Source organism: Tachypleus tridentatus, chromosome 10 (assembly GCF_004210375.1).
Source record: "Tachypleus tridentatus isolate NWPU-2018 chromosome 10, ASM421037v1, whole genome shotgun sequence".
NCBI classification, from domain to species: domain Eukaryota; kingdom Metazoa; phylum Arthropoda; class Merostomata; order Xiphosura; family Limulidae; genus Tachypleus; species Tachypleus tridentatus.
The window spans coordinates 151,555,750-151,571,185 of NC_134834.1; the positions used below are offsets into that span (position 1 = coordinate 151,555,750).

At 33.7% G+C, this 15,436-nt stretch overlaps 1 protein-coding gene across 3 annotated transcripts in view; it reads right to left on the reverse strand.

The window, feature by feature from the left end:
- Nucleotides 1–526: 526 nt before the first annotated feature.
- Nucleotides 527–15,436, reverse strand: part of LOC143230640 (transcription factor hamlet-like) — an 85,435-nt gene continuing 70,525 nt past the window's right edge. For 2 of the 3 annotated variants that reach the window (XM_076464511.1, XM_076464512.1), the window contains exons 3-6: nt 8,604–8,738; nt 7,189–7,309; nt 6,818–7,043; nt 527–5,880 (exon numbers count right to left, since the gene is read on the reverse strand). In XM_076464511.1, the coding sequence (XP_076320626.1) occupies nt 3,480–5,880; nt 6,818–7,043; nt 7,189–7,309; nt 8,604–8,738 (2,883 nt within the window). In that variant the 3' untranslated portion in view covers nt 527–3,479. The remainder of the gene's footprint in view (nt 5,881–6,817; nt 7,044–7,188; nt 7,310–8,603; nt 8,739–15,436) is intronic. The other variant, XM_076464513.1, reaches the window with a different exon arrangement.

The following is a 15,436-nucleotide window of genomic DNA, read 5'->3' on the forward strand; positions in this document are numbered from 1 at the left end:
TTTTAAATGGTTAGTTTAATAGTTTTACTTTGTAACTTCATTTTTTAATATATCACCCCAGCCCTAGTGTCATATTTTGGAGTGAGATAAGCCCTGTCTTATTTTCGGAGAAACACGGTATCACCGAGACTAATGTCCACTAGCTGTTTTCACCTGACAAAAAACACGCCGCGGGACACAATATCTTGCTAATGGTTTATTTGTTTGATGTAGAACACAAAATAACACTACAAGCTACCGGCGTTGTATTCGTCAATGCTATCAAAATACAGTTTATAACGTTTCAAATCCTTAAGATTGTCCGCTGTGATACTGGGAAGTCCGCTAAATGTTCCATATGGAAATAGTTTCCAGCACGTAGTGTCGAGACATATGTATATCTCATAGACTTTGAGAATTTTTTTACCTAAAAAATATTTAAAATTCAAAACATTTTAGCAATATTCTGTTACAAATGGAAATATATATCATATTTTGAGTAACGGTGAATGTTTGATTTCTAGAAAGAGCAGCAAACCAACAGAAGAAGAAATTGAAACAAAATTTATTCAACTCATAGAATTAATCGAATATTTGTATATATATATAATTGTATATATATGAACACCCTATGAATACGTACACTAAACTATATCAAATATAAACAATTAAACAGCCCTTTACGTGAGGTAATTACGGTGGTCCTGTACATGTGGTTATCATACCATGCAATGCAAATACTAGAATCAGCTAAAGAGAATAATAAATAAGCCACAAATACCCACATGGGCACACATTACACCTAGAAATAAGACTGTGCTATACGCGGGAGGATGGGTTACCATTAACAAGTTTCGTGAATTTTTATCTTATGTACATTGTGGTTTGTTATTTTCTGTACCAGTTCAAATATTCTAAATATGTAATACATATGTAAAAGCTATGTAAGTACTCTGTTTAAATAACTGTTTAGTCAAACTGAAATTGATTGTAATTTATAAAAAACAAAAAAAACTCGTTGGTTTATGTTTTTCTTGATTTTTCTTGTACTTTCCAGTTAGGTTTTAATTCATTGTATGTATCATGATTTCTATATTTTAAGTCTGAGGTTTTATATCATTATATGTATCATGGTTTCTAGATGATACATATTCTATCATACCCTTTGTTTATGATAACAAACTCATAGTTTGTGGTTTTATGTCATTGTATATATCATGGTTTCTCTATTTTAGTCTGAGGTTTTATGTCATTGTATGTATCATGGTATCTCTATTTTAGTCTGAGGTTTTATATCTTGTATGTATCATGGTTTCTCTATTTTAGTCTGAGGTCTTATATCATTGTATGTATCATGGTTTCTAGATTTTTATTATGAGGTTTTTATCATTATATGTATCATGGTTTCCAGACTTTAGTCTGTGGTTTTATGTCATTGTATGTATCATGGTTTTTAGATTTTAGTCTGTGGTTTTATGTCATTGTACGTATCATGATTTCTCTATTTTAGTCTGAGATTTTATGTCATTGTATGTATCATAGTTTCTCTATTTTAGTCTGATGTTTTATATCCTTGTATGTATCATGATTTCTAGATTTTAGACTGAGGTTTTATGTCATTGTATGTATTATGGTTTCTCTATTTTAGTCTGATGTTTTATATCCTTATATGTATCATGATTTCTAGATTTTAGTCTGAGGTTTTATATCCTTGTATGTATCATGGTTTCTAGATTTTTGTCTGAGGATTTATGTCATTGTATGTATCATGGTTTTCTATTTTATCTGAGGTTTTATGTCATTGTATGTATCATGGTTTCTCTATTTTAGTCTGAGGTTTTATATCCTTGTATGTATCATGGTCTCTAGATTCTAGTCTGAGGTTTTTATCAGTGTATGTATCATGGTTTCTAGATTTTAATCTGAGGTTTTATGTCATTGTATGTATCATGGTTTCTCTATTTTAGTATGAGGTTTTATTTCCTTGTATGTATCATGGTTTCTCTATTTTAGTCTGAGGTCTTATATCAGTATATGTATCATGGTTTCTAGATTTTAGTCTGAGGTTTTATGTCATTGTATGTATCATGGTTTTTCTATTTTAGTCTGAGGTTTTATATCCTTGTATGTATCATGGTTTCTAGATGTTAGTCTGAGGTTATGTATCATGGTTTCTATATTTTAGTCTGAAGTTTTATTTCATTGTGTGCATCATGGTTTACAGATTTTAGTCTGAGGTTTGAAATCATTAAATGTATCATGGTTTCTGGGTATTAGCATGGATGTTAGGTCGATATTGGTTACTATTTTCAACTTTCACGCTCTTGTTTTTAATTTTATTTTAAGAAAAGTATAACATATAGATATGGTTGTATTTTTTAAACACAATTATATAGGCGGTGTAGAGCAAAATTGTATGTACCCAGTGCTCGTTGTGTGGATTCTAACTATAAGTTTTCAAAGTTTAACAAACCCATAATGGAAGAAACACGACTGCAAGTTAAAAATAAACAAGGATTTGACAGTAATACGTTTGTATTACATCAAGGTTTATATTTGATCTATATGTATGTATTGTGTACAGGTAGCAAAGTTAAGTTTTAAACAAAACTTACGACTTTAGTTTCCACAATAGCATCAAAGTTTCACTCTACAACTACAAAAACATTATGAATAGAAGTAACTAATTAAACCAGCAAGAGAAATACAGGATTGGTTTCAAATTTTGTCTTTCACACGCAAGAAAAGATGGATGTGTGAGAACGCATCACCAAAGATTATTGTTTTGTCTTGTGTTCACAACTAGCAGCTGGAGAAACATATCAGTAGGTATCAGGATATCCGTCAAAAACGATGCACAAACACCATCACTCTACGGTCTACTTTTTTTCATTGTTTAATTGTTTAGGCTGGTTTCTACTTCCTAGATTGTGCACATGTTACACCAGTTGCATTGGGTACCTCAGTGTCGTCCCGGACTTACGAATTATACTTTGTGTTTCAGCCACTGCATTACAGAATGTCTTACATTAAACACTGACTATCGTTATGTCTATACCAGCTGTGTTGATTTTTACATTCATATTTTTGTCCTAAACCTATTGGCTTTCCCTATATCTATATTAGCTTTGTTGATGTAACAACCACTCCATATTGTTGTCCTACAGGTATTAGCTTTTCCTGCTTCTATACTCTCTGTGTTGCTATGATAACCACTTCATATTGTTGTCCTATAATTTTGGCTTTCCATGTATGTGTACTAGCTGTGTTAATTTTATCAATCACTCGATATTGTTGGCCTATAATTTTGGCTTTCCATGTGTCTACACTAGCTGTGTTGATACAACAACGTTTCTATATTGTTATCCTGGCTTTCATTGTGCATATACTAGCATTGATATGACAACCACTCCATATTGTTGTCATCACTACTAGAGATGCGAATTTCTAGGTGTACGGACTAGAACGACATCGAACAAGAATTATATTGTTAGCGTCTTTTATAATATCCCCACAGAACAACTATTTTCCTTGGACATTAGCGAATTACTTACTTGCCTGAATGTTATGTCTTTCGCTTTATTTTGTAAGGACAAATCAGGTTGAAGGAATTCTCGATGAATGGGCGGCTCTTCGTGCAAACTAGAAGCTAGATTCGTGTTGTCTTTGAAAAATCCACCTTTTAGAAACACCGAAGATTGGAAAGATCCATTTAAAGTAGAAGGAACAATATTTTGCTGGCTGTCAGTACCAGAGTCGTGATTCTTAACAGTGTCTTCCTGATTATTACCAAGAATATCTTGGTTGTTTACATCCCCTGGAAGAAAAGATAATGGCATGTTTGATTTAGAAGAACAAACAGGCTTCCTCGACTCTGAAAGGGAATGGTCAGCGGTGTTCTCCAAATGAAACTCTTCACCTTTGGATTCCTCTGGTATAACTCCTCCAACGAAGTCCATTAGCTCGATTCTGTCTATTTCTAGTTGTTCCGCGAGATCTTTGTTATCGCTGATGTTTACATCTGTAACCTTGCCAACAAAGTTGCGAATCTCATCAAATGGTCCTTCATTATCCTCGTCAATCTTCGGAGAATCTTCTAGAAATTTCGTACCTTCAGTCTCGTGTTTCTTCAGATGTCGATCCAGGTTGGTCTGTTGTCCAAAACTTCGGTCACACAGTGGACAATTAAATGGCTTTTCCTTGTTATGAATGTTTCGGACATGACGTTGTAGGTTGGAGGAAATGCTGAACGATCTCTCACAGTATTTACATTTGTATGGTTGCTCACCTGTGTGGGTTCGAAGATGGCGGGTGAGATTGGCAGAGCGGGGAAACACTTTACCACAAAACTTACATGAATAGCGATCTTTGGCCTTATTCAGCTGCTGAGAAAGCATTTCACCCATTGGGTTTTCCATTTTGTCGAAATGACTTCTCCAGAAATCAAAAGAAGAAACGCTGGTACCGAACATTGGATGGCTGATAGATGAAGGTCTTTGGAAAAAAGGTGTTGGTAGTCTAGAAGGGCAAGGAAGAAATGGATGTTTCTGTTGCAGACCATTCATGTTCCCCAAGAACAATGGATGCACAGGTCGTGGGTACGCCACGTGAAACGATGTTTGAGATAAATCCTGCAATCCGGTTGTAGAACGAATATTATTTTTTTGACTTTCAAGGAATGTGTTCTTCTGGATTGCAATTTTAGGCTCCTCTTCATCTGGAAAAGACTTCTTTTTGTAGACTCTCAGGTCAAGAGGTTCATCGCGTAGAGGTTTTTCTTCTTTATCCTGGGTTGCATTTATTTGCTCTCTTTTTAGAGCCACGGTACTGTAAGAGAGATCACTTGATTTTTCTGTAGCTGAAGTAGTTGAAGGTTTTGTTTTGGAGATCATACTATCTTTTCCCACAGATGGCGCCTTACTAGTAGGAGATTTTCGATTCGGGCTAAACAACAAATCGCGAACACTATATTTCTGTGTGAATAGTGGCGTTTTAATGTTCTCTTCACCACTGATATATTCGTCCTCAGTAGAGAAAATATCGTCTAATTCCCTGTCCGATGTCATTTCCTCTGATATGTCAAATTCTGAAGGCTCTGAACGTATCCTTTCGCCCTTCTGGAAAAATATTGAATTTTGAATTTTAGAGAGATGGTTTGATGGATCGCTGAGTCTTCCTGGGCTAAATGAGGGGTGAAAAGGGATATTTTTATTTGAGGTAAGTATTGTAGGATCTGGAAGAAAGGGTCGCGGCCCTGGGAGACTTCCACATGACAGCAAAGGATAACCATACAGAGAGGGGGCATAGAAGGGTAGCCTTGGATAGAATAAAATTTGATTTGCTTGTGGCATTAAATTTAGAGATTCAGAACAGTTGTTGCCGTCTAGGTTTTGACTAGTACAACTACCCTCAGACAAACGAGAGTATATTGGCGAATTCTGCGTGGATGTCGGCACTGTGACGTCACAATACCTTTTATGCTTTGATAGTGATGTCACTGTTGAAAATGCCTGACTGCACTTATGGCATTTAATTTTCATTCGACAATTCGCGTGCATCCTTTTGTGTCGACACAAGTTGGAGAACTGGGTGTAAGCTTTGAAACAGACTTCACACCGGAATGGTTTGATACTACTATGAATATGCGTATGTTGCTTGAGACCGCTAGAGGTCGCAAATGTTTTCCCACACTCTATACAGGCATGGCAACGGGCTCCAATGTGCTGGGAACGAATATGACGTTGTAAGTTGCTGGGATCGGTAAATACTCTCTTACAATTTTCACACACGTAACGACGCGAGTTGTCATGCGACACCTGGTGACGGATCAAGTTACTTTTCCAATTGAACACTTTCGGACATTGGTTACATTTATACTCTTTGTCGCCTTGTCCCAGGTCACTACACCAATGAGAAGAAATATCAGAGTCATTGAAACTGTAAGATGCCAAATTAGAATAAAATAATTCTTCTGTTATTGATCACAAGGTAATTTTAGAAACAAAACAAGGGTTTAATGTGTTCACTCTTCTCCATTTCGTTATAAAAATATAAAAATAACATTTTATATGGAACAAAACATTAATTATCAACCTTCTCCTTAGGCCAGGCCTTCACTATGAATCAGTGGTTCATGGTTCGCGTCCCACTATGTAATTTGACGCTATGAGTTCTAACGGTCAAATCTCTCACTATTAGATCAAACAAAGGTTGGCGGCTGTCTTTCTTCTAGCCTACTTTTTCAAAGTTAAGTACGTTTAAAACGGTCTCTTATAGAGTTTTAATGAAACTTGTAAACAAACAGAAACATTCTCTCAAAATAATCAAAACTAGAAACATCAAACATAATAAATCTAACGCTACAGATAGAACTAACACACTCATTCTATAAAACACAAATATATCATAGATAGAACCACCACACTCATTCTATAAAACACAAATATATCATAGATAGAACCACCACATTCATTCTATAAAACATAAGTAACATTAAAGATAGAACCACCGCACTCATCCTATAAAGCATACGTAACATTAAAGATAGAACCACCACACTCATCCTACAAAGCATATGTGCTCAGATATTTCAATAAACAAATGTACTCATTGTGTTTTATAACAACAAAATGGTTTGTATATAATGGTCTATTTACCGAAAATCCTTATTTTACTTCAAGGTAAACTGTTTTTATCGTTCTACTAGTACTAAAACGAACTGGACTATAGATTCACGACTGTAATAAAAACCTATTATTTAGCGATAACGATTTCTATTTTTATCATTATAAAATTTTACCATATCTACTCTTTAAGTAAATAGTATTTTCTTCGTTACCTTAAAGTGTCAGAAAGTTGGTCAACAATTCCGTCATCGCTCATTTCCGTAGCTTGTTCGTTACTAAGCCTTAAAGCAGTTCCCTCTTCCGTCCGTGAAATTGGTATCAACGGTGGGGGTAACGAATGGATGGAGTGTGAGTTCGGTTTGTTTCTATGACTAGATGGTGTTTCGTTACTGGAACGGCAAGCTGTGACGTAATTATCAACGTCATTCAATGTTTGACCTATGACAGAAAGAAACATTCGGTGACTTGTTTGTTTTGCTATTTTTCAAATGTCCAAACAGTTGTTATAGAAACGTGTATGGGTGCCTCGAGCATAGTGTTTAAAACATGTATTTCTCTTGTTTCATAAACCTAAATGACTTACCGTCGTTTCTGGAAACGTTGTGGTCATTTGTCAAACGTGAGTTTCCTTCTAAAACAACGTCCGCTGACGAAATAATTAGTTCTTCCGATTCTTCCAAGTCCAAGGAAACCTCCAAATATAACTGGAAAAAAATAAAATGAAGCCAACTATTAAAAATAAACGGTTTCAGCTTTTATCAATTGAACCTCGTAAATAATAATAGAAATCAGATATGTGCCTAATAACCTGTACAGATTGTAGGCAATCTGTAAAAAAGTATCCCGTCTATGAACCAGGCTAGTCAAACTGTTTCATGTAGCTAAAACATTCAAACTTTACTATGTTAAAATAATTATTATTATTTAACAAGTACCAACATTTGTTTACTTTCTAAGGCAAGAAGTTATTATTTATCTTTTTTAATTATCACCTTTGCAGAAAAAAAAAGACATTCATTTTGTTGTTTGACTGTGTGAAATCCTATAGAACGAGCCCTAACCACAGCGAGGAATCGAACTCTGGATTTCAGGGTTGTAAGCCCAGTGATTTACCGAAGAACAAGGTAACTAGCGCCAACATATCAAATGAATCGTTATAGGTATGTGGTTGGTTTAAAGATACTACACTCATGTTCGTTCGTTCTTTTAACATTTTTAGATATTCTATTTTCCTTAGTAGTAAGTTTTCATTAACTAAACCCTTGCTATTATACTTTTCACCCTGAACTAATTGTTCGTTTAACTTAAGTCTATTCTAAATACCTCTATAATATTGTTGCATCATTATATTCTCTGTTTATTTGATTGTCTATTAATTTATTTCACACTTTTATACAATGTTTAAACTTAATAAAACGCTTATATCTAATAATATACCATGTTCAATATACACAGTTGAAGCTAGAGTATGTATGTATAACCGAAACATTCAAGAACTAATTGTTCAGACGACACCTGTCGAATGTTTGTTGTTATTGGCGTCGTTTCTTATTCATGATTAAACTTCGATTTTTGTGGAATGAACCTGTTGTTAATTTACCAACGTTATAAAAATTTAAAAGAAGTCTTTGTCGTTTTACGGTGTGTGTGTGTTTTCCAATATAAAATGATCCATACATATCGATTGTAAAATACTTTGAGACAAGGGTTTAAGGATTCCAACCTATTTTTAGGAGAGATAATTAACTCGCTGGAAACGGCTGTTTTGTGATGGAAATTGTCTCAGCGCCCTCTAAATTATTCAACTAATAAAATTTAATTTTTTTTAATATTACTTATTCCTATACCAAAACATCAATTTATCTTATGTAATTACGCTGTAGTGTTTTTAAAACGTAAAGTTTAATCAATTAATGAAAAAAACACATCGTGAAATCGTTGTTTTGGCGACTTTAAATCGATCCATGGAATATGACATAAGATAATCAGATGCTTTACCTGGCCATTCTCAAACACTAGGCAGGTGTTACTGGCCACCGCGCTGTCAGAGCGTCTGACGAGATTCGTCCAGTGGCCTGTGGGTTTCGTAGCTGTGTTTAGCCAACCTTTGAAGTGTCCATCATGCTCGAGCACCTGTTTAAAAATGAACAGAATCATTCAAGACGGAATCGTCATAACTTCTGCTGGCAGTAACGTATAAAATATTACGGCAAATGTGTCTTCCTATTAACTTCCCTATTTCAAACGTTATGGGAACTTGGAGTAACTTCCTATTCTACACGCATGCTCCAGTAGTTCTGTGTATTAAATACAACTTCACAATGTAAGGCGGGCCCTTGAGAAACGAAGAAAGAACAAGGTCTCAACCTGCACTAGACTGTTATTTTCCATTTCCTATTTTATAATTCGAAAATAAGGTGTAGAGAGAATATGGTGCAGTAAGCAAACGTAATGCTTGCAGTATTGATCTTCAGGTCAATTCAGTGTTAGTATAAATAGACGTATAGGCTAATGTACAATGTTAGTATGAAAACTTTTAAAAAATAATAAATTGCTCCATTGTTATAGAAGGCGTTTATTTTCACATCTTCCACTGTACATAGTATTCTCATACAATGTTTACGCTATACGCGTCGTCCTTTTTTTGGAACTATGTGTTTGGACTGGGAAATGGTGAATGTATTCGTTCCAACGAAACGGAAATGGCACTTTCTTCTACAAATGTACATTACAGCAAGATGGATGCTGCCGAACCGCTTGTGTTTTCTAGCCCTGCTACCGAGACTATTGTTATTATCGCCTTGGCAACCTAACTGGCACTTCAGAGCTTTCGTAAACGTGGCAACAATGACGGGAGAGTTAATGGCACTTTGTTGTTACCGTACATCTATCGTCTGCAGACACAAAATGAACTTTTTATTTACGTGTTTCTATCCTGAAACCTGCGACAGTTTCGCTTCGTCAATGGCGTGATTTAGATCCGTAATTTTATATCAAACTCGTGCAGGCGATGACTTTCAAAGAGAAAAATACACATTTAGTCTACTGATTGGGGTTTCTGTTAACGCATATCATACGCTTTCTATAACCTCACTTTCTCTTACTGACACTTTTATTCGATATCATAACTATTTAGACTATATAACACTAGGTACAAAAACAATGAAATATTGATAACGGATCATAATTGTTCATGTCGAGGAACTTAATACTATACATAATAATTCAGCTACAATCCTTGCTTTCTAAAATTAAATACTTCTGTAGTTCGCTGTTTGTGAAAATATGAAAACTTGTGGTGTAAGTAAGAGGTATCGAACACTGAATCATACGGCAAGACTAACTAATCAGTCATTTTGGCAATAAAAACAAACGATGTTCAGTCTTCATATATTTCTAAATTTCAGCCATTGTTTCAATCTCAAGATTTTTTAGCTCTTGCCCCGATGAAGACGCACAGACTAAACGTTAGCTGAAATCAACGGTTTCTTATTACTACTGTCTGGGCGATAAAGGAACTGTTTTTATCTTTCCAATTTCAACTTTTACTTACTTTGAAGTGTATATTTTTACAGCAAAGCCTCATTGCGCTTTGTGCTGTGTCCACCGAGGCAAAACGAACCTATGATTTTAGAGTTGTTCTTTCGCGTACTTACCGCTGACCCACCAGAGCACTAATCACTTATGACTATTTACATTATATATACTTATACATCGTACATACCATTATATACTAACTACACTATATCATATCATACATACCATAATATACTAACTACACTATATCATATCATACATACCATAATATACTAACTACACTATATCATATCATATCATACATACAATAATATACTAACTACACTATATCATATCATACATACAATAATATACTAACTACACTATATCATATTATACATACCATAATATACTAACTACACTATATCATATCATACATACCATAATATACTAACTACACTATATCATATCATACATACAATAATATACTAACTACACTATATCATATCATATCATACATACCATAATATACTAACTGCATACATATCATATCATACATACCATAATATACCAAATATACTAACTATACTATATCATATCATACATACCATAATATACTAACTACGCTATATCATATCATACATACATACATACCATAATATACTAACTACACTATATCATATCATACATACCATAATATACCAACTATACTATATCATACCACAATATACTAACTATACTATATCATACCATAATATACCAACTATACAATATCATACATACCATAATACACCAACTACACTATATCTCACCATAATATACTAACTATATTATATCACATCACAATATACTAACTAAACCATATCATACCATAATATATCAACTACACTATATCTCACCATAATATACCAAATATACTATATCATACATACCATAATATGCCAACTATATTATATTATACCATAATATACTAACTATACTATACTTAAATACATCCACTTAAATAACACGAAAGACTATACAATAACTTGTTAAACATCCACTTAAATAGCACTAAAGAATATACAACACCTGGTTAATATCCACTTAAATAGCACTAAAGAATATACAACAATTTGCTAAACATCCACTTAGATAATACGAAATAATATACAACAACTTGCTAAACATCAACTTAAATAACACTAAAGAGTATACAACAACTCTTTAAACATCCACTTAGACAACACTAAAGAATATACAACAACTTTTTAAACATCCACTTAGACAACACTAAAGTATATACAACAATTTGCTAAACATCCACTTAGATAATACGAAAAAATATACAACAACTTGCTAAACATCCACTTAGATAATACGAAAGAATATACAACAACTTGTTAAACATCCACTTAGATAACACTAAAGAATATACAACAACTTGTTAAACATCCACTTAGATATCACTAAAGAATATACAACAACTTGTTAAACATCCACTTAGATAACACTAAAGAATATACAACAACTTGTTAAATATCCACTTAGATAACATTAAAGAATATACAACAATTTGTTAAATATCCACTTACATAACACTAAAGAATACAGAACAACTTGTTAAACATCCACTTAGATAACATTAAAGAATATACAACAACTTGTTAAATATCCACTTACATAACACTAAAGAATATACAACAACTTGTTAAATATCCACTTAGATAACATTAAAGAATATACAACAACTTGTTAAATATCCACTTACATAACACTAAAGAATACAGAACAACTTGTTAAATATCCACTTAGATAACACTAAAGAACATACAACAACTTTTTAAACATCCACTTAAATAACACTAAAGAATATACATGAACTTGCTAAACATCCACTTAAATAATACTAAAGAATACACAACTGGCTTACACGATTGTCTATGAGTCGATCCATCCGTGTAATTATATTTAATTTGAATTTAACAGTGATAAAGATTAAAAACTATTTGTCTCTTTCTTGATAACGAGAAACCCACTTGAAATAAAAGTGTTTCTCAGAATGTCTTGTATGGGTATTAACACTTTTATTGATTAGCAGAGAACAACGTTTCGACCTTCGTAGGTCATCTTCAGGTTAAGAAAGAGAGAGTTTGAATGTGACCATTGATGGACACATGTCTTAGGGACGAGAGTATAAATGAGTACGGGATTGTAGGGAGCGTTGCAGGTTGATGTTAGGTTATTAATCAGTATAGGTGTAAAGGTTTTCCTTTATATTGATTTAATTTTGATTTTTGTTGCTGTATAAGTAGGGCTTCTTTGATTTTGCATTTGTTTATATTTTTTCCCTACTTAATATCTGGGTATTTTCTATGGTTATGTTGTGTTTATTTGATTTGTAGTGTTCAAATACGTGTGAAGGTGTTTTTTTTTGTTCTTTGAATTTGGTTTCCACACGATTGTCTATGAGTCGATACATCCGTCTCTTTGTATTTAATGATTGAACTTTATAGTGATGAAGATTAAAACTATTTGTCTCTTGATGACGAGAAACCAACTTGAAATAAAAATGTGTCTCAGAACGTCTTATACGGGTATTAACACTTATTGATAAGGCGAGAACAACGTTTCGACCTTCGTTGGTCATCTTTAGGTTAAAAAAGAGAGAGTTTGAATGTGAATATGTATCATGGGTATTTTCTAAATATGTAACATCAGCTGGCTCCTTTTTCAAAGACTCTTTTAACTTTAAATATATTTCTAATCAACTAAATCATAAATCCTCAATGGCCAGTTTTGATATAATCTCCCTCCTCACAGAAGTCCCAACAACTGAAGCCTGCAAGATAGCTTTAGAACTTTATATTCAAGACCCCAAGCCATTGATACACATTCCTAGCAACCAATTATCAACCCTTATAGAATACATTACCACCAAAACTAACTTTATGTTCAATGACTCAAACTACTTACAAATAAATGGCCTAAGTATGGGGAATCCCGTGTCACCAGTTCTAGTCAACAGTTTTATGGCACAGATTGAATCTCAAGAGATCAATTCAGCCTTACATCCACCACTGTACTGGTACAGATATGTTGATGATACGACTGATGAATTCACATCTACAGAACACATACTTAGTTTTTATCAATCACGTTAACTCGATACACCCTAACATTAAATTCACCTGTGAACAGGAAAAAACTAACCAAATAGCATTTCTTAACCTCAAAATTACTAGAACTGATGCACAATTCAAAACAGAAATCCACAGAAAAAAATCACCCATACTGGATTATACGTTTCCAGGGACTCAGCACATGAAACAAAACAAAAACTCAACATATTAAGAAACCAAATAAACACAGCCACAAAACTTTGCTCACCGATAAAATCAAAGAAATCAACAAAATAAAACAAAACTTCATCAACATCAACAAATGTCCTCAAAAAACCGTGAAAAAATTATACGCACACACCATGGCCAACAACAAACAAACAACAATAAACCAACCATATGTTCCCGACATCAACGAAAAAATAACCAACATTTGGTAGAAATTTATAGCAAAACACAACATTCCAGTAAACACCAAATTTATTTCAAAACCAGGTACAAACCTAAAGTCTATACTATGTAAAAACGACGCTGACAAACACAACACCGATATAATTTATAAAATACAATGCAACAACTGCCACGACTTCTATATTGGAGAAACAAAGAGAAAAATAGAAACTATATTCAAAGAACACAAAAAAATACCTTCACACGTTTTTGAACACTGCTAATCAAATAAACACAACATAACCATAGGAAACACCTAGATATTAAGTAGGGAAACAAATATAAACAAATGCAAAATCAAAGAAGCCCTACTTATACAGCAACCAAAATCAAAATTAAATCAATATAAAGGAAAACCTTTACACCTATACTGATTAATAACCTAATATCCACCTGTAACGTCACATACAATCCCGTACCCGTTTATACTCTCGTCCCTAAGACATGCGTTTGTCAACGGCCACGTTCAAACATTCTCTCTTTCTTAATCTGAAGATGACCTAGGAAAATCGAAACATTGTTCTCTCCTTATCAGTAAAAGTGTTTATACCCATACCAGCCGTTCTGAGATACATTTGTATTTGTCTTTTGCCCAATTCGAGGACACTCGCACTCTGGTATTTTTACATGAAAAGTACGCCACGAGACTCTCATATTCTGGTGAAGTTCCGCACCTGAATGATAAATTCATGTCTTCATGTACCATGATGGTTTTACAAAAAATTGGTTACATATAGTCGAAATTCGGAGAAACTTTCATATACTTCTTCTGCAGTTGCTTTATTAAGTTTATTTACTTTATTAACTAGTCAGTGTGTGTGATGTGGAGCAGCAGGATATACTGCAGAGTTTGGACAGTGTGAGTAATGATAGAAGATGAACTAATGAACCACTGGTTATTGTCCCATAAGTTTCATCCTATATACATACGGTTATCGTAGAGAAGAACCTTTGAACAATAGCCGTAACAGCAGAAATGTTTACATAAAGAAAAGAAACAAAGTATTCGTGACTGGCGAAGTGAGAGATGTTTATATTGAAGGAATGATACCACTTAGTTCTGGCTATAACTAGTTACGTAGAAATGTTTAGATCAACAAAACACAAACAAAACTGTGTGATATGGCCACGTGTCCTCATATCTTGTACTCTTTTAACGTTTTTCATTTCAACATGAAATGTCTTGTCGAGAATTTATGTATATCAGGAAAAGTTAGACTGAACTTCAATATATAGAATTCACTCCTATCACCTTGGTAACCTATTTTACATAAAGAATGTAACTTCTGTCACCTTGGTAACACATTAATTATAGGATGTGAGTACTCCCTGTCACCTTGGTAACATATCTTAATAATAGTATATGGGTACCTCCCGTCACCTTGGTAATATATCTTAAGTATAGCATGTGAATACCTCCTGTCACCTTGGTAACATAGCTTAATTATAGTATATGAGTACCTCCCGTCACCTTGGTAACATATCTTTATTATAGTATATGAGTACCTCCCGTCACCTTGGTAATATATCTTAATTACAGGATGTGAGTACCTCCTGTCACCTTGGTGACATATCTTAATCATAGGATGAGTACCTCCTCTCACCTTGGTAACATACGTATGTTAATTATAGGATGTGTCTAACGTTTATTACCTCGGTATCCTATTTTACTTACGGTATTAGTAATTTCAATCACCTCCGTACATATCTGTTATATGGGTAATTTTTATCACCAAAGTAGTACATTGTATCTTTACTATTAAT